Source organism: Scyliorhinus torazame, chromosome 14 (genome assembly GCF_047496885.1).
Source record: "Scyliorhinus torazame isolate Kashiwa2021f chromosome 14, sScyTor2.1, whole genome shotgun sequence".
NCBI classification, from domain to species: domain Eukaryota; kingdom Metazoa; phylum Chordata; class Chondrichthyes; order Carcharhiniformes; family Scyliorhinidae; genus Scyliorhinus; species Scyliorhinus torazame.
In genome coordinates, this window is record NC_092720.1 from 145,257,188 (window position 1) to 145,278,149 (window position 20,962).

General features: G+C 45.0%; 1 protein-coding gene across 6 annotated transcripts in view; it reads left to right on the plus strand.

Annotated features, from left to right (window-relative positions):
- The window catches only part of LOC140390084 (solute carrier organic anion transporter family member 2A1-like), a 578,748-nt gene that overhangs the window by 254,184 nt on the left and 303,602 nt on the right, over positions 1–20,962 (plus strand). For all 6 annotated transcript variants that reach the window (XR_011934552.1, XR_011934553.1, XM_072474981.1 and 3 more), the window contains one exon: positions 14,654–14,787. Coding sequence is in view for 4 of the 6 variants with exons in the window: in XM_072474981.1 (XP_072331082.1) it covers positions 14,654–14,787 (134 nt within the window). In the remaining 2 variants the exon portion in view is untranslated. The remainder of the gene's footprint in view (positions 1–14,653; positions 14,788–20,962) is intronic.

Here is a 20,962-nt window from a genome sequence, read left to right on the forward strand (position 1 = left end):
GCTGTCAATGAGGCAGGTAGTGGGATTTGGGAACATTCCCAGTTTGGCCCAGCCATCTTGGAATAATGTGCCCATAAGTGTTAGGGGGTGGAATGGTATGGTCTCGACTCAGGGTTAGGGGGTGGGCAGGGGGATAGGAACCGATGCAGGAAGTTGAAAGGTAGTAAAACAGGGACAGAAATAAAAGGCAGTAAGGGGGAAAGTGTAAGGCAGAGAAGCCATAGTCAAAAATCAAAAAGGGCAAGGTATAGTGACTGAGGGGAGCTCAGTGAATAGGACCAGGAATACTAAAAGAAATAAAACGGGAAGTGAAAACATTAATGGTAAGCGACGCGGCAGGTTGTTACATTAAGATATGGGTTCGACGACAAGGAAAATTAGGAGTAGGTTAAGAGGAAATATAACTTAGGAGAGGTTACTGATCGAGGTGTTAAGATTCAGAACAGAAGTAAAAAAAGCCAACATAAGGGTACTTTACCTGAATGCTCGTAGTATTCGGAATAAGGTAAATGAGTTGATGGCGCAAATCATCGTGAATGACTATGATTTAGTGGCCATTACTGAAACATAGTTAAAGGATGGTCACGACTGGGAGTTAAATATCCGAGGGTATCAAACTTTTCGGAAGGACAGAGTGGATGGTAAGGGAGGTGGTGTAGCTCTGTTATTTAAGGATGACATCCGGGCAACAGTAAGGGATGACATCGTTGCTATGGAGGATAAGGTTGAATCCATTTGGGTGGAAATCAGGAATAGTAAGGCAAAAAAGTCACTGATAGGAGTTAATCTATAGGCCACCAAATAGTAACATTATGGTGGGGCAGGCAATAAACAAAGAAATAACAGATGCACGTAGAAATGGTACAACAGTTATCATGGGGGATTTTAATCTACGTGTTGATTGGTTTAACCAGGTCGGTCAAGGTAGCCTTGAGGAGGAGTTTATAGAATGTATCCGCGATAGTTTCCTAGAACAGTATGTAGTGGAACCTATGAGGGAACAAGCGTTCCTAGATCTGGTCCTGTGTAATGAGACAGGATTGATTCAGGATCTCATAGTTAGGGATCCTCTCGGAAGGAGCGATTACAATATGGTGGAATTTAAAATACAGGTGGAGGGTGAGAAGGTAAAATCAAGCACGAGTGTTTTGTGCTTAAACAAAGGAGATTACAATGGGATGAGAGAAGAACTAGCTAAGGTAGACTGGGAGCAAAGACTTTATAGTGAAACAGTTGAGGAACAGTGGCGAACCTTCCAAGTGATTTTTCACAGTGCTCAGCAAAGGTTTATACCAACAAAAAGGAAGGACGGTAAAAAGAGGGAAAATCGACCGTGGATATCTAAGGAAATAAGGGAGAGTATCAAATTGAAGGTAAAAACAGACAAAGTAGCAAAGATCAGTGGGAGACTAGAGGACTGGGAAATCTTTAGGGGGCAACAGAAAGCTACTAAAAAAGCTATAAAGAATAGTAAGATAGATTATGAGAGTAAACTTGCTCAGAATATAAAAACAGATAGTAAAAGTTTCTACAAATACATAAAACAAAAAAGAGTGGCTAAGGTAAATATTGGTCCTTTTAGAGGATGAGAAGGGAGATTTAATAATGGGAGATGAGGAAATGGCTGAGGAACTGAACAGGTTTTTTGGGTCGATCTTCACAGTGGAAGATGCCTTCACACAAATAACATGCCAGTGACTGATGGAAATGAGGCTATGACAGGTGAGGACCTTGAGAGGATTGTTATCACCAAGGAGGTAGTGATGGGCAAGCGAATGGGGCTAAAGGTAGACAAGTCTCCTGGACCTGCTGGACTGCATCCCTGAGTGCTAAAAGAGATGGCTTGGGAAATTGCAAATGCACTAGTGATAATTTACCAAAATTCACTAGACTCTGGGGTGGTCCCGGCGGATTTGAAATTAACAAATGTGACACCACTGTTTAAAAAAGGAGGTAGGCAGAAAGCGGGTAATTATAGGCCAGTGAGCTTAACTTCGGTAGTAGGGAAGATGCTGGAATCTATCATCAAGGAAGAAATAGCGAGGCATCTTGATAGAAATTGTCCCATTGGGCAGACGCAGCATGGGTTCATAAAGGGCAGGTCGTGCCTAACTAATTTAGTGGAATTTTTTGAGGACATTAACAGTGCGGCAGGTAACGGGGAGCCAATGGATGTGGTATATCTGGATTTCCAGAAAGCCTTTGACAAGGTGCCACACAAAAGGTTGTTGCATAAGATAAAGACGCATGGCATTAGGGAGAAAGTAGTAGCATGGATAGAGGATTGGTTAATTAATAGAAAGTAAAGAGTGGGGATTAATGGGTGTTTCTCTGGTTGGCAATCAGTAGCTAGTGGTGTCCCTCAGGGATCAGTGTTGGGCCCACAACTGTTCACAATTTACATCGATGATTTGGAGTTGGGGACCAAGGGCAATGTGTCCAAGTTTGCAGACAACACTACGATAAGTGGTAAAGCAGAAAGTGCAGAGGATACTGGAAGTCTGCAGAGGGATTTGGATAGGCTAAGTGAATGGGCTAGGGTCTGGAAGATGGAATACAATGTTGACAAATGTGAGGTTATCAATTTTGGTAGGAATAACAGCAAAAGGGATTATTATTTAAATGATAAAATATTAAAACATGCTGCTGTGCAGAGAGACCTGGGTGTGCTAGTGCATGAGTCGCAAAAAGTTGGTTTTCAGGTGCAACAGGTGATTAAGAAGGCAAATGGAATTCTGTCCTTCATTGCTAGAGGGATGGAGTTTAAGACTAGGGAGGTTCTGCTGCAATTGTATAAGGTGTTAGTGAGGCCACACCTGGAGTATTGTGTTCAGTTTTGGTCTCCTTACTTGAGAAAAGACGTACTGGCACTGGAGGGTGTGCAGAGGAGATTCACTAGGTTAATCCCAGAGCTGAAGGGGTTGGATTACGAGGAGAGGTTGAGTAGACTGGGACTGTACTCGTTGGAATTTAGAAGGATGAGGGGGGAATCTTATAGAAACATATAATATTATGAAGGGAATAGATAGGATAGATGCGGGCAGGTTGTTTCCACTGGCGGGTGAAAGCAGAACTAGGGGGCATAGCCTCAAAATAAGGGGAAGTAGATTTAGGACTGAGTTTAGGAGGAACCTCTTCACCCAAAGGGTTGTGAATCTATGGAATTCCTTGCCCAGTGAAGCAGTAGAGGCTCCTTCATTAAATGTTTTTAAGATAAAGATAGATAGTGTTTTGAAGAATAAAGGGATTAAGGGTTATGGTGTTCGGGCCGGAAAGTGGAGCTGAGTCCACAAAAGATCAGCCATGATCTCATTGAATGGTGGAGCAGGCTCGAGGGGCCAGATGGTCTACGCCTGCTCCTAGTTCTTATGTTCTTATGTTCTTATGTTATGATCTGGACTCAGGATTAGGGAGTGGGCTGGTATGCTCTGGACTTAGGGTTAGGGGGTGTTTTGTTATGCTCTTGTCGTAGCATAAGCTGTTTCCTTGATGTGCACTCTGACAAAGGAAGGTTCAGACTTGGAAATAGCTTTAACACGTTTATTAAACTATTAACAATTCTCCGACTTGGATTCAACGCTACTGTTAATCCTTCTATAGCTACTCAGACTAACTAACCAGTCTGCTACAATCCATGTGGTGGGAGTGATGCTCAATCAACCCTGTGTCTTTACTCTCTGAGAGTCTCCACTGGAAAGAGACTGAGCATGTGTGATGTGTCCTTTTATATGGGTTGGTGTAATGCCCTCCTGTGGTGTGTCATCTCTGTGTGTATCGTGACTGCCCATTGGTCGTGTCCTATCTTACTGGCCTATTGGTTGACTGTGTGTCATGTCTCTGGTGTTCCCTCTAGTGCCTAGCTAGGTGTAGTGTATGTACATTAACCCTTTGTGGGATGGTATGGTCTGGATTCAGTGTTCGGGGGTGGGCTGGTATGATTTGGACACACCAGGGTTAGGGAGTGGGTTGGTATGGTCTGGACTCAGGGTTAGGTGGTAGGCTGGTCTGGTCTGGACTCAGGATTAGGGGGTGGGCTGCTATGGTCTGGACTCAGGGGGTTAGGGGGTGGGCTGGTATGGTCTGGACTCGAAGTTAGGGGGTGGGCTGGTTTGGTCTGGATCCGGGTTAGGCGGTCGGCTGGTATGGTCTGGACTCAAGGTTAGGGAGTGGGCTGGTATGGTCTGGACCCAGGCTAGCCAACCCAATAAAAGGTTTGGAGGCAGTCACAGGGCGTGAAGGCTGCTAAAATGCTCACCTTGGTCCTGTGTGGCTTCATTCCATTTAAAATAAAAGCTCAAAGGGCTCTCCCACCCCTTGCTGTCTAAACACTTCCCATGCCCTATCCATGCCAATGCATTCTCCCACCCACCTCCCATCCTTCATTCCCCTTATTCCTCCTGTGCCAAGCTTGACAATTCCATGCCCACCGATCTGCACTGTTTTTAACCAATAAACTCTGTAATTGCAGTAGCTTCTGTAACATAAATATTTGAATATAAGTAATTCATAACTTTCTCTATTCAAAACAAAGTCATTTTACTACATGCAAGAAAGCGCGAGAGGAGAGAGAGCCGGGACAGCGAAAACAGCGCGGGAGGAGAGAGTCGGGAGATTTAAAAAGCGCGGGAGGAGAGAGAGCCGGGACTGCGACAACAGCGCAAGAGGAGAGAGAGCCTGGACAGCGAAAACAGCGCGGGAGAAGAGAGCCGGGAGACTTAAAAAGCGCGGGAGGAGAGAGCAGGGACAGCGAAAACAGCGCGGGAGGAGAGAGCAGGGACAGCGAAAACAGCACGGGAGGAGAGAGCCGGGACAGCGAAAACAGCGCGGGAGGAGAGAGAGCCGGGACAGTGCTGGAAGAGGTGAGTGCACAAAAGGTGTGGCAGGAGTGCCTTTAGACATGGAGTGCTGATTGGAACAGAGTGCATCTGACTTTAGGTGAGTGACTGAGTGCTGATTGGAACATAGAACATAGAACAGGCCCTTCGGCCCATGATGTTGTGCCGAACCTTTGTCCTAGATTAATCATAGATTATCATTGAATTTACAGTACAGAAGGAGGCCATTCGGCCCTTTGAGTCTACACCGGCTCTTGGAAAGAGCACCCTACCCAAACTCAACACCTCCACCCAACACCAAGGGCAATTTTGGACACTAAGGGCAATTTATCATGGCCAATCCACCTAACCTGCACATCTTTGGACTGTGGGAGGAAACCGGAGCACCCAGAGGAAACCCACGCAGACACAGGGAGGACGTGCAGACTCTGCACAGACAGTGACCCAAGCCGGAATCGAACCTGGGACCCTGGAGCTGTGAAGCAACTGTGCTATCCACAATGCTACCGTGCTGCCCTTAAGAACAAATAAATCTACACTATTTCATTTTACCGTAATCCATGTACCTATCCAATCGCTACTTGAAGGTCCCTAATGTTTCCGACTCAACTACTTCCACAGGCAGTGCATTCCATGACCCCCACTACTCTCTGGGTAAAGAACCTACCTCTGATATCCCTCATATATCTTCCACCTTTCACCTTAAATTCATGTCCCCTTGAAATGGTTTGTTCCACCCGGGGAAAAAGTCTCTGACTGTCTACTCCATCTATTCCCCTGATCATCTTATAAACCTCTATCAAGTCGCCCCTCATCCTTCTCCGTTCTAATGAGAAAAAGCCTAGCACCCTCAACCTTTCCTCGTAAGACCTACTCTCCATTCCAGGCAACATCCTGGTAAATCATCTTTGCGCCTTTTCCAAAGCTTCCACATCCTTCCTAAAATGAGGCGACCAGAACTGTACACAGTACTCCAAATGTGGCCTTACCAAAGATTTGTACAGCTGCATCATCACCTCATGGCTCTTAAATTCAATCACTCTGTTCATGAACGCGAGCACACCATAGGCCTTTTTCACAGCTCTATCCACTTGAGTGGCAACTTTCAAAGATGTATGAACATAGACCCCAAGATCTCTCTGCTCCTCCACATTGCCAAGAACTCTACCGTTAACCCTATATTCCGCATTCATATTTGTCCTTCCAAAATGGACAATCTCACACTTTTCAGGGTTAAACTCCATCTGCCACTTCTCAGCCCAGCTCTGCATCCAATCTATGTCTCTTTGCAGCCGACAACAGCCCTCTTTACTATCCACAACTCCACCAATCTTCGTATCGTCTGAAAATTTAACTCCCTCATCCAAGTCATTAATGAAAATCACAAACAGCAGTGGACCCAGAACTGATCCCTGCGGTACGCCACTGGTAACTGGGATCCAGGCTGAATATTTGCCATCCACCACCACTCTCTGACTTCTATCGGTTAGCCAGTTCGTTATCCAACTGGCCAAATTTCCCACTATCACATGCCTCCTTACTTTCTGCAGAAGCCTACCATGGGGAACCTTATCAAATGCCTTACCTTCATCCACATACTTGGTCACCTCCTCAAAGAATTATCGCCCCTCTCATTTGTAAATACAGAAGAAAAGTACTCGTTCAAGACCTCTCCTATCTCTTCAGACTCAATACACAATCTCCCGTTACTGTCCTTGATCGGACCTTCCCTCGCTCTAGTCATTCTCATATTTCTCACATATGTGTAAACGGCCTTGGGGTTTTCCTAGATCCTACCCGCCAAAGATTGTTCATGCCCTCTCTTAGCTCTCCTAATCCCTTTCTTCAGTTCCCTCCTGGCTATCTTGTATCCCTCCAATGCCCTGTCTGAACCTTGTTTCCTCAGCCTTACATAAGTCTCCTTCTTCCTCTTAACAAGACATTCAACCTCTCTTGTCAACCATGGTTCCCTCACTCGACCATCTCTTCCCTGCCTGACAGGGACATACATATCAAGGACACGTAGTACCTATTCCTTGAACAAGTTCCACATTTCACTTGTGTCCTTCCCTGACAGCCTATGTTCCCAAATTATGCACTTCAATTCTTGTCTGACAACATCGTATTTTCCCTTCCCCCAATTGTAAACCTTGCCCTGTTGCAAGCACTTATCCCTCTCCATTACTAAAGTGAAAGTCACAGAATTGTGGTCACTATCTCCAAAATGCTCCCCCACTAACAAATCTATCACTTGCCCTGGTTCATTATCAAGTACTAAATCCAATATTGCCCCTCCTCTGGTCGGACAATCTACATACTGTGTTAGAAAAGCTTCCTGGAGACACTGCACAAACACCACCCCATCCAAACTATTTGATCTAAAGAGTTTCCACTCAATATTTGGGAAGTTAAAGTCACCCATGACTACTACCCTGTGACTTCTGCACCTTTCCAAAATCTGTTTCCCAATCTGTTCCTCCACATCTCTGCTACTATTGGGGGGCCTATAGAAAACTCCTAACAAGGTGACTGCTCCTTTCCTATTTCTGACTTCAACCCATACTACCTCATTAGGGTGATACTCCTCGAACTGCCTTTCTGCAGCTGTTAAACTATCTCTAATTAACAATGCCAACCCCCACCTCTTTTACCACCCTCCCTAATCATATTGAAACATCTATAACCAGGGACCTCCAACAACCATTTCTGCCCCTCTTCTATCCAAGTTTCCGTGATGGCCACCACATCGTAGTCCCAAGTAAGGATCCTTGCCTTAAGTTCACCCACCTTATTCCTGATGCTTCTTGCGTTGAAGTATACACACTTCAACCCATCTCCGTGCCTGCAAGTACTCTCCTTTGTCAGTGTTCCCTTCCCCACTGCCTCATTACACGCTTTGGCGTCCTGAATATCGGCTACCTTAGTTGCTGGACTGAAAATCCGGTTCCCATTCCCCTGCCAAATTAGTTTAAACCCTCCCGAAGAGTGCTAGAAAACCTCCTTCCCAGGATATTGGTGCCTCTTTGGTTCAGATGCAACCCGTCCTGCTTGTACAGGTCCCACCTTCCCCAGAATGCGCTCCAATTATCCAAATACCTGAAGCCCTCCCTCCTACACCATTCCTGCAGCCACATGTTCAACTGAGTGCATCTGAGTTTAGGTGAGTGACTGAGTGCTGATTGGAACAGAGTGCATCTGAGTTTAGGTGAGTGACTGAGTGCTGATTGGAACAGAGTGCATCTGAGTTTAGGTGAGTGACTGAGTGCTGATTGGAACAGAGTGCATCTGAGTTTCGGTGAGTGACTGAGTGCTGATTGGAACAGAGTGCATCTGAGTTTAGGTGAGTGACTGAGTTCGGGTGAGTGGCGAGAGAGGGCTGTGTTTTTGTTGGTGTTCGGGTTTATCCTTGAGGTTATATAAAAAAAAATTGTTTTAAATTATTATTTAAATTAATTAACTAATTGAACATGGCTGGACAGGTGATGTGCTGTTGCTGTATGATGATGGAACTGGTGGATCCCATTGAGACCGTCAGTGACCACATCTGCAGCAAGTGTTGGCTGCTCGAGGAACTTCGGCTCAGAATTGATGAGCTGGAGACCGAGCTGCACACACTGCGGCACATCAGGGAGGGGGAAAATTACCTGGACGCTTTGTTTCAGGAGGCAGTCACACCCGGTAGAATATGTACTGTTAATTCGGACAGTGGTCAGGGACAGAGTGGTGTGACTGCAAGGGAGGCAGGGAAGGGGATCCTGAGTTTAGGAGTTGAGGAGCCTCAGCCCTTGACCTTGTCCAACATGTGTGAGGTACTTGCTCCCTGTGTGGATGAGGAAGAGGGCTGTAGGGAGGATGCTATGACTGACCACTGCACCGTGGTACAGGAAGCCATTCAAGAGGAGGGAGCAAAAAGAAAAGTGGTAGTTGTAGGGGATTCTATAATTAGGGGGATTGATGGCATCCTTTGTAAGCCAGATCGAGAGTACCGCATGGTATGTTGCCTGCCCGGTGCCAGGGTGAGGGACATCTCTGATCGGCTTGAAAGGATTTTGGAGAGGGAGGGGGAGGATCCAGTTGTTGTGGTCCATGTTGGGACTAACAACATAGGAAAGACGACTTGTTTGGGGATTTTCAAACACTTGGGACTAAATTAAAGACCAGGTCCTCCAGGTTTATAATCTCTGGATTACTACCCGAGCCACGTGCCAATTGGCATAGGGCTGAGAAAATTAGGGAAGTTAACACGTGGCTAAAGGAGTGGTGCGGGAAAGAGGGATTCCATTTCATAGGGCATTGGCATCAGTACTGGGGCAGGAGGGACCTGTACCGTTGGGACGGTCTTCACCTGAACCATTCTGGGACCAGTGTTCTAGCGAATAGGATAAATAGGTTGGTCACAAGGACTTTAAACTAGCAAGTTGGGGGGAAGGGAAGTGTAAAGCTATGGACAGTATAATGGTTAATGGAGATCAAGGCAGCAGGTTACGTGACAGGATATTATGTAGAGATATGGGTTCAAAGACAAGGAAAATTAGGAGAAAGGGTAAGAGGAAAAATAAATTGCGAAAAGTTACTGATCAAGGTGTTAGGATTCATAACAAAGACATAAAAACAGCGTAAGTGTACTTTACCTGAATGCTCGTAGTATACGAAATAAGGTAAATGAGTTGATGGCGCAAATCATCGTGAATGACTATGGTTTAGTGGCCATTACTGAAACATGGTTAAAAGATGGTCATGACTGGGAGTTAAATATCCGAGGGTATCAGACTATACGAAAGGATAGAATGGACGTTAAGGGCGGTGGTGTAGCTTTGTTGTTTAAGGATGGCATCCGGGCAATAGTAAGGGCTGATATTGGTGCTATGGAGGACAAGGTTGAATCAATTTGGGTGGAAATCAGGAATAGTAAGGCGAAAAGGTCACTGATAGGAGTAGTCTATAGGCCACCAAATAGTAACGGTAGCATTGTGGATAGCACAAATGCTTCACAGCTCCAGGGTCCCAGGTTCGATTCCTGCTTGGGTCACTGTCTGTGCGGAGTCTGCACATCCTCCCTGTGTCTGCGTGGGTTTCCTCCGGGTGCTCCGGTTTCCTCCCACAGTCCAAAGATGTGCGGGTTAGGTGGATTGGCCATGGTAAATTGCCCATAGTGTCCAAAATTGCCCTTAGTGTTGGGTGGGGTTACTGGGTTATGGGGATAGGGTGGAGGTGTGGACCTTGGGTGGGGTGCTCTTTCCAAGAGCCGGTGCAGACTCGATGGGCCGAGTGGCCTCCTTCTGCACTGTAAATTCTATGAAAATGCTATTCTATAACAGGATGGTAGGGCAGGCAATAAGCAAAGAAATAACGGATGCATGTAGAAATGGTGCAGCGGTTATCATGGGAGATTTTAATCTGCATATCGATTGGTTTAACCAGGTTGCTAAAGGCAGCCTTGAGGAGGAGTTTATAGAATGTGCCCGGGATAATTTCCTGGAACAGTATGTAATGGAACCTCCAAGGGAACAAGCGGTCCTCGATCTGGTCCTGTGTAATGAGGCAGGATTGATTAATGATCTCATAGTTCGGGATCCTCTTGGAAGGAGCGACCACAATATGGTGGAATTTAAAATACAGTTGGAGGATGACAAGGTAAAATCAAACACTCGTGTTTTGTGCTTAAACAAAGGCGATTACAATGGGATGAGAGAAGAACTAGCTAAGGTAGACTGGGAGCAAAGACTTCATGGTGAAGCAGTTGAGGAACAGTGGAGAACCTTCCGAGCGATCTTTCACAGTGTTCAGAAAAGGTTCATACCGACAAAAAAGAAAGACGGTAGAAAGGGGAAAGATTGACCGTGGATATCTAAGGAGGTGAGGGAGAGTATCAAATTGAAGGAAAAAACATACAAAGTGGCAAAATTAGTGGGAGACTAGAGGACTGGGAAGTCTTTAGGGGACAACAGAAAGCTACTAAAAAAGCTATAAAGAAGAGTAAGGTAGACTATGAAAGTAAACTGGCTCAGAACATAAAAGCAGATAGTAAAAGCTTCTACAAATATATAAGACAAAAAAGAGTGGCTAAGGTAAATATTGGTCCTTTGGAAGATGAGAAAGGAGATTTAATAATAGGAGACGGGGAAATGGCTGAGGAGCTGAACAGGTTTTTTGGGCCAGTCTTCACAGTGGAGGACACAAATAACATGCCAGTGACTGATGGAAATAAAGATATGATAGGTGAGGACCTTGAGATGATTGTAATCACTAAGGAGGCAGTATTGGGCAAGCTAATGGGGCTAAAGGTAGACAAGTCTCCTGGCCCTGATGGGATGCATCCCAGAGTGTTAAAAGAGATGGCTAGGGAAATTGTAAATGCACTAGTGATAATTTATCAAAATTCACCAGACTCTGGGGTGGTCCCAGAGGATTGGAAAGTAGCAAACGTGACACCACTGTTTTAAAAAGGAGGTCGGCAGAAAACGGGTAATTATAGGCCGGTAAGCTTAACTTCGGTTGCAGGGAAAATGCTGGAATCTATCATTAAGGAGGAAATAGCGGGGCACCTGGAGGGAAATTGTCCCATTGGGCAGACGCAGCATGGGTTCACAAAGGGTAGGTTGTGTCTGACTAATTTGGTAGAATTTTTTGAGGACGTTACCAGTGCAGTAGATAACGGGGAGCCAATGGATGTGGTACATCTGGATTTCCAGAAAGCTTTTGACAAGGTGCCACACAAAAGGTTGCTGCATAAACTAAAGATGCATGGCATTGAGGGTAAAGTGGTACCATGGGTAGAGGATTGGTTAACTAACAGAAAGCAGAGAGTGGGGATAAATGGGTGTGTGTCTGGTTGGCAACCTGTAACTAGTGGGGTTCCTCAAGGATCAGTGTTGGGCCCGCAGTTGTTCACAATTTACAAAGACTATTTGGAGTTGGGGACCAAGTGCAATGTGTCAAAGTTTACAGATGACACTAAGATGAGTGGGAAAGGAAAAGGTGCAGAGGATACCGGAAGTCTGCAGAAGGATTTGGATAGGTTAGGTGAATGGGCTAGGGTCTGGCAGATGGAATTCAATGTTGCCAAGTGTGAGGCTATCCATTTTGGGAGGAATAACAGCAAAATGGATTATTATTTAAACGGTAAAATGTTGAAACATGCTGCTGTGCAGAGGGACCTGGGTGTGCTGGTGCACGTGTCGCAAAAAGTTGGTGTGCAGGTGCAACAGGTGATTAAGAAGGCTAATCGAGTTTTGTCTTTCATTGCTAGAGGGATGGAGTTCAAGACTAGGGAAGTTATGCTGCAATTGTATAGGGTGTTGGTGAGGCCGCATCTGGAATATTGTGTTCAGTTTTGGTCTCCTTACCTGAGAAAGGACATATTGGCACTGGAGGGAGTGCAGAGGAGATTCACTGGGTTGATCCCAGAGTTGAGGGGATTAGATTATGACGAGAGGTTGAGTAGACTGGTACTGTACTCATTGGAGTTTAGAAGGATGCGGGGGGGATCTTATTGAAACATATAAAATTATGAAGGGAATAGATAGGATAGATGCGGGCAGGTTGTTTCCACTGGTCGGGGAAAGCAGAACTAGGGGGCATAGCCTCAAAATAAGGGGAAGTAGATTTAGGACTGAGTTTAGGAGGAACTTCTTCACCCAAAGGGTTGTGAATCTCTGGAATTCCTTGCCCAGTGAAGCAGTTGAGGCTCCTTCTTTAAACGTTTTTAAGAAAAAGATAGATACCTTTCTAAAGAATAAAGGGATTCAGGGATATGGTGTACGGGCCGGAGAGTGGAGCTGAGTCCACAAAGATCAGCCATGATCTCATTAAATGGCGGAGCAGGCTCGAGGGGCCAGATGGCCTACTCCTGTTCCTAGTTCTTATGTTCTTATATGTTCTTAATTATCCAGACATTTATTTTCAATCATAAAAAACACTTAGAATCATATGATCATATTAATTTATATGGGAGGTGGTGGCATTGTGGTATTGTCGCTGGACCAGTAAACCAGAGAACCAGACTCTGGGGATCCAGGTTCAAATCCCACCACGGCAGATGATGTAATTTGAATTTGACCATGAAATCATTATCGATTATAGTGAACTATCTGGTTTACTAATGTCCCTCCCTTTAGGGAAGGAAATAGAACATAGAACATAGAACATAGAACAATACAGCGCAGTACAGGCCCTTCGGCCCACGATGTTGCACCGAAACAAAAGCCATCTAACCTACACTATGCCATTATCATCCATATGTTTATCCAATAAACTTTTAAATGCCCTCAATGTTGGCGAGTTCACTACTGTAGCAGGTAGGGCATTCCACGGCCTCACTACTCTTTGCGTAAAGAACCTACCTCTGACCTCTGTCCTATATCTATTACCCCTCAGTTTAAAGTTATGTCCCCTCGTGCCAGCCATATCCATCCGCGGGAGAAGGCTCTCACTGTCCACCCTATCCAACCCCCTGATCTGCCATCTTTACCTGGTCTGGCTTACATGTGACTCCAGACCCTACAGCAATGTGGTTGACTCTTAATTGACTCCTTAAGGGCAATTAAGGATGGGCAATAAATGCTGGCGTAGCCTGCGATGCCCGCGTCCCATGAACGAGAATCCTTACAGTTCAGAAGGCCTGAATTGAACCCTGGTCCCTGGAACTGAGGCAGCAGTGCTAACCACTGTGCACCATGCCGCCATTAACTTGCTGAAACAAACATTGTGAAGTTGACAGCAGAGAGCAGAGAGCTTGAGCTGTCAATCAAACAATGTTTTCTCTGGGGCGCAGCTATTGCCCTTAAGGAGTCAATTAATGTCCTAGATCATGGCCAAGCAAACAAAATGAGACTCTGCAGCTCATTTCCTTTGAAACTGCTCTATGGTTGTACCAACTGACAGCATCTGACAGTTGAGTAATGAAGACTGCTCCTGTGCTCCCAGGGTGAGCCACATTTCTAGGGAGTGTGTAGTATTACTATTCCATCAAACCCTGCAAACTGGCGCCATTAAGAGGAAATCTAAAGCAATCAGTTTATATTATGCACAGATGGAAATATTAAAAGTAAAATAATAAAATTTGCACGCACTTTACCAATCAGATCGTACCATAAGACCATGTGGGAACACCTTTCTCTTAAGTTCCCATTGCCTACATGAATGTTGGTTTGATGCAACAGTCTTTTACTTTTATTTATTTATATCAATACATCATTTTTCATTCAGATAATATGCAATTTATTTTCACTGACAACAGATTGGGTAACCAAAGGACAAAGATTTAAGATAATTGGCAGAAGAACTAGTTGGAAAATGAGTGGAGATGTTTTCAATGCAGCGAATGATTGTGGCTTGGAATACACTGCATGAAAGAGTAGAAGCAGGTTCAACAGCCTCCCTTACCAGCCTCCCCGAACAGGCGCCGGAATGTGGCGACTAGGTGCTTTTCACAGTAACTTCATTTGAAGCCTACTTGTGACATTAAGTGATTTTTATTTCAGTTATTTTCTAACGGGGATTTCATAAATTCTTGGGGAAAGAGCAGAGATTGGATAGTTCTTTCAAAGTGCTAGCAGAGACTAAATTGGCCAAATGACTGCCTCTGTGCTGTTTGATTCTGTTCCATTCCAGGGGCACATTGAGCTAAATAGCTGGCTTTTAAAGCAGACCAAGGCATGTTTCAATTCCTGTACCAGCCTTCCCAAACAGGTGCTGGAATGTGGAGACTAGGGGCTTTTCACAGTAACTCCATTTGAAGCCTACTTGTGACAATAAGTGATTTTCATTCAGTGAGAGTGATGGAGAGCTGTGTCTCCTTGTTTTGTTTCACTCATCAGCTACTATTGATTTGAAGCCTAGTGACCCGCGATGGATTGGTGCCTGGTGGCTCGGATTGCTGATATCCAGCAGTATTCTGGCCATCATCTCTGTTCCTTATTTCTTTTTCCCTCGAGAAATTACTCCTGAAAAGGTAAGAATCCAAGTTTTAACTACCTTCACCTTTGTTTAATGAATATTTGATCTCTTGTGATGTTGTCTATTGATTAAAAAGAAGACTTTTTAAGTCCAAAGACAGTTGATGTGCAGGCAAATTCAAAAGTCAATTCATGCCACAGGCATCAGGGAAAACTACACAGTCCTGTCCCCAGAAAATCAGGGCAAATCTAACTTCCAAAATGCCCACCCTCCCACACTATTCTTGCTCATTAATAAAGTGATGGAAGGGATGCTCAGCTTGTGCATCACCAGGGCCACACAGGTCCTGACCTCATTGCAACTTTGATCCAAACATGGACAAAAGAGCAGTGACTGCCCTTGAGATCACTGTGGAGTTTGACTGAGTGTGGCATTAAGGGCACCTGGTAAAAATGGATCTTAATTAAGGAGAAAACTCTCCACTGGTTGGAGCCATATCTACCACAAAGGAAGATGGTAGTGGTTAAATATAGAAATATAGTAAATAGGAGGAAGAGGCCATTCACCTCTTCGAGCCTGCTCTGCCATTCAATATGATCATGGCTAATCATCTAACTCAGTAATCTGTTCCTGCTTTCCCCCATACCCTTTGATCTCTTTTGCCCCAAGTGCTATATCTAACTGTGTCTTAAAAACATACATGTTTCACCCTCAACTATTTCCTGTGGTAATGAATTCCACAGGCTCACCACTGACTGGGTGAAGAAATTTCTCCTCATCTTTATCCTAAATGGTCCACCCATTTCCTTAAACTGTGACCCCTGGTTCTGGACTCTCCGGCATCATGAACATTCTTTCTCCACCTACGCTGTCCAGTCCTGTTAAAATTTAACAGTTTCTATGAGATCCCCCTTCATTCTTCTGAACTACAGTGAATATGATCCTAACCGACTCAATCTCTCCTCATATATCAGTCCCACCATTCCAGGTATCAGCCTGGCAAAACCCCTGCACTCCATCTATAGCAAGAACATCCTTCCTCAGATAAGGAGACCATACTGCACACAGCATTCCAGATGCGGTCTCACTAAGACCCTGTATAATTGCAGCAAGACCTCTCTGCTCCTGGACTCAAATCCTCTCACTATGAAGACCAACGTATCATTTGCCTTCTTTATTGCCTGCTGCAACTGCAAGCTTACTTTCAGCAGCTGAAGTACAAGGACATCCAGGTCTTAGACCATAGACCATAGAAGTTACAGCGCAGAAGGAGGCCATTCGACCGATCGAGTCTGCACCGGCCCTTGGAAAGAGCACCCTATTTAACCCCACTCTTCCACTTTATCTCTGTAACCCAGTAACCCCACCTAACCTTTCTTGGACACTAAGGGCAATTTAGCATGACCAATCCATCTAATCTGCACATCTTTGGACAGTGAGAGGAAACCGGAGCACCCAGAGGAAACCCACGCGGATACGGGGAGGACGTGCAGACTCCGCACAGACCGTGATCCAGCTGGGAATCGAACCTGGGACCCGGGAGCTGTGAAGCAACTGTGCTACCGCGCTGCTCCCTTGATGCATATTACCCTCTCTCAGTCTATAAATAGCCAATCCGATAATAAATCTTCCTTACTGAGATAAACCAGCCCCCTGTGGTACCCCACTAGTCACTGCCTACCATTTGGAAAATTACCTGTTAATTCCTGCTCTTTGTTTCTGTCTGCCAGTTTTATATCCATCTCAATACATTATCTCCAATCGCATGCAATTTAATTTTACACGCTAATCTCTTATGTGGGGTAAGCCCATGCTGACTCTGTCCGATCCTGTCACTGTTTTCCAAGTGCTGTGCTATAAAATCTTTGATGATGGATCTGCCACCGATGTCAGGCTTACTGGTCTATAATTTCCTGTTTTCTCGCTACCTCCCTTTTTAAATAGTGGGGTTACATTAGCCACCCGCCAATCTACAGGAACTGTTCCAGAATCTGTTCAAAATCTAAATCTTCACAGCACTGTTTTCCAACACTGTTTTGCAACTTTTGAGCTCCTCACTTCTCCTGCTCAACTCAACGGTATATATCCATTAAAGATCCATGGACCAAAAATGATAATGTCAAAGTAAAAGAAAAAGGGATAAACAGATGGGCCATTACATACCTCCCTCCCTAAAAGGGCACAGATGTTTCATTGAGAGGGGTGCAAGTCATAAATTACAGATATGTAACCATTCATCAATCCTTGTTATGTAGCTTCCCTTCCCAATCTTTACATCAGTAACTAATCAGCCCTTAAACCCGTGACAAAGCATTCACAATCACATTAACCCTTCCAGGGATGCATACAATTTTAACACTGGACAGTTGTAATAATAAACTCAAAGAGAATAATCTTGAGTTCTCGGTTTTCTCTAGATGCAATCGGATTGTAGTCCGTATAAACTCAGCTTTGTTTATTGTCATGTCGGACACATGGACTTAGTTTTTTTGGAAAAATATTCCACTGGCCTCTCTATTCCTGCACCATTGTCTTGTAGCAGCACTGCCCCCACTCTTAGGTCGCTGGCATCCGTGTCCATTTTAAAGAGTTTGGAAAACTCCAGGGCAGCCAGCACTGGTTTGTTTATTAATATGGCCCTCAACTTCTCAAACACCGTTTGTCAGTCTGTGAACCACACCATTTTCATTTGTTTCCCCAGGACATTGGTTAAAGGTGCCGCTATGATACCGAAGTCCGATACAAATGTCTGAGAGAATCCGTACATGCCCAGGAACTTCATAATCTCCCGTTTGGTTTTGCCCTTTGGCCATTCTGGGTTAGGTCCCTGTCCCACAATGTGCTCTCGGTGGGTCACATTTGACTTGGAAAACTTGCTTTTGGCCAAATTGATGACTAAATCACCCTACTGCAATTTGAATAACTCCTCCATTTGTTCCATATGCTCCTTCCAATGCCACTATACACTACCACATCGTCCAACTAGACCACAATGTGAAGCACTCCAGCCACTATTTGGAATATGAGTCATTGGAATGTAACTGGTGTGTTTTTCAGTCCCAATGCCATCACCTTAGATTGATACAACCCTCTGGACATCACAAAGGCAGATATATCCAGCCCAGAACCCACCAATAACGGAATGTGAATAAAACCTGCCAATATCTCTTTAACAGATCAATTTTGGGCAGGAATGAGGCACTGCCTGTCCTATCAATACAATCCTCCAACCTTGAATCGCATACAAGTCCATTTTGGTGATGGCATTGATTTTACGGTAATCTATGCAGAACCGGCTTGTTCCATCCAACTTGGGCACTAACACAACCAGTAAACTCCAGCTACTCTTCCCTGGCTCAATTAAATGGTTCTCCATCCTTTCTGTCTTTGTATCTTTTTTCATTTACTGGATGTGGGTGTCGCTGGTTAGGCCAGCATTTATTGCCCATCCCTAGTTGCCCTTCAAAAGGTGGTGTTCCCAGGTATCTTCTGCTCTTGTCCTTCTACGTGATAGCAATCGTTGATTTGAAGGTGCTGTCTGTGGAACCTTGGTACATTCCTGCAGGGCATCTTGTAGACAGTAGTCATGGCTGCTACTGTTTGTTGGTGGTGGAGGGATTAACTGTCTGTGGAAGGGGAAGCAATCAAGTGGGCTGCTTTTTCCTGGATGGTATTGAGCTTCTTACAATAATAATCTTTATTGTCACAAGTAGGCTTCCATTAACGCTGCAATGAAGTTACTATGAAAAGACCCTAGTCGCCACATTCCGCCATCTGTTCGGGTACACAGAGGGAGTATACAGAACAACAGCACGTCTTGAGTGTTTTTGGAGCTACACTCATCCAGGCTCCATCTTGCGGAAGCTCCACAGTGTCCCCAGCAGCTGCTGCAGCTCCAAAACCCAGGCTTTCAGGAGCTGCAACTGGTGACACTTCCTGCACACATACTGGCCTTGGGCACTGGAAATGTTCCCAGCTTCCACATAAAGCAGAAAAAGGAGCTATGAGTTCTACTGTCATGAGTTCCCCTTTAAATTAAACCGTTCGGAAGATACTTAAAATCAAATAATATCAATTACTCTAGGGACCTACCTCCCTCTGATTGGTACCAAAGAATATACAAAATATAGACCACAAAATATAGACATTACAAGCTATAAGCAATAAAAGCATTAAATACTTACCTGGCTTTTTTCATGTACTTTTATCGTCCTGGCTCCGCTCTCAGTCTTGCTCTTTTGTCTCCCGGCTTGGCTCTCAATCTCACTCTTTCCCATGCTCTTTTATGCTCCAGGATCCGTAATCAGTCTCACTATTTTTTGTGCTCATTTATCCTCCCGGCACTGCTCTCAGCCATGCTCTTTCTCCCATCCTCCCTACTCCATTCTCAGTCTCATTCTTTCTCACGCTCTCTTTCTCACGCTCTCTTTCTCACGCTCTCTTTCTCAGGCTCTCTTTCTCAGGCTCTTTTATCCTCCTGGCTCCGCCCTCAGTTTCGACCTGTTGTAGGGAGAATTTATATTAGCTGGCATTTCACGGGCATCTGCCCTTTTAATTACGGCGCAGCTACAAAGACTCAGACTCTATTGGAGTTGCGATCAAGATGTTTATTCAAGCTTTTATAAACATTTGTGGGGAGACACCGAGAGGCAGTCTCAAGGTCTCGTGCACAAACATCACATTGCTTATATACATTTCAAAAAGCTTGCTCTTCTTATCAATCCATTTTCAACATTAACCATCGTGACTCATTTGTTCTCTTTCTCTAGCCACAGTGACACATTTGATCCAAATCATTTCAGGTCATGTTAACTCCACCTCTTAAACCATGATTTTTTTTCTGCCATTCGCCCTGAGCGTGAGCTCTGTGAGGTGTATCTTTAGCTGATGGAGAAGGGTGAGGTCTCTGAGATGTGTATCTGAGCTGGTGGGACAGGGTGTTGTGTGTGTGTCAGAGCTGTTGGAGTAGGATAAGCTCTGTGATGGGTGTCTCTGAGCTGGAGGAGCAGGCTGAGCTCTGAAGTGTGTATCTCTGAGCTGTGCACTGACATACATTAACATGTGTATGTGTAAATATGTATAGACTCCGACCAGTAGCTGTCTGGCAAGTAGTAGCACTTGACACTGTCGCTGAGGGGAGTCTTGAGGAGAAACCGTCGTGGTCAGTCGTGTTTGTATTAGTTCCAGTTTTATAGCATTAGTTTCATACCCTCATATACTACAAAATAGTTTGTATACTATAATATAGTTATATACTGTACTTTATACTATAATATAGTTCATACTATAATTTGGTTTATTATACTATAATAAAATTAACTAGTCTTGAACTAGATGGCTTAAGTACGGCAACTCAGAAATTGTCTCAGTACAAGAACATAGCAAACTAATGAAGCAGGGTGAGCTCTGTGAGGTGTGTATCTGAGCTGGTTGAGCAGGGTGAGCTCTGTGATATATGTGTATCTGGGCTGGTGGAGCAGGGTGAGCTCTGTGAGGTGTGTATCTGAGCTGGTGGAGCAGGGTGAGCTCTGTGATATATGTGTATCTGGGCTGGTGGAGCAGGGTCAGCTCTGTGATATATGTGTATCTGGGCTGGTGGAGCAGGGTCAGCTATGTGATATATGTGCATCTGAGCTGGTGGAGCAGGGTGAGCTCTGTGATATATGTGTGTCTGAGCTGGTGGAGCAGGGTGAGCTCTGTGAGGTGTGTATCTGAGCTGGTGGAGCAGGGTGAGCTCTGTAAGGTGTGTATCTGGGCTGGTGGAGCAGGGTCAGCTCTGTGATATATGTGTATCTGGGCTGGTGGAGCAGGGTCAGCTATGTGATATATGTGCATCTGAGCTGGTGGAGCAGGGTGAGCTCTGTGATATATGTGTGTCTGAGCTGGTGGAGCAGGGTGAGCTCTGTGAGGTGTGTATCTGAGCTGGTGGAGCAGGGTGAGCTCTGTAAGGTGTGTATCTGAGCTGGTGGAGCAGGATGAGCTCTGTGATATATGTGTATCTGAGCTGGTGGTGCAGGGTGAGCTCTGTGAGGTGTGTATCTGAGCTGGTGGAGCAGGGTGAGCTCTGTAAGGTGTGTATCTGAGCTGGTGGAGCAGGATGAGCTCTGTGATATATGTGTATCTGGGCTGGTGGAGCAGGGTCAGCGCTGTGATATATGTGTATCTGAGCTGGTGGAGCAGGATGAGCTCTGTGATATATGTGTATCTGAGCTGGTGGAACAGGGTGAGCT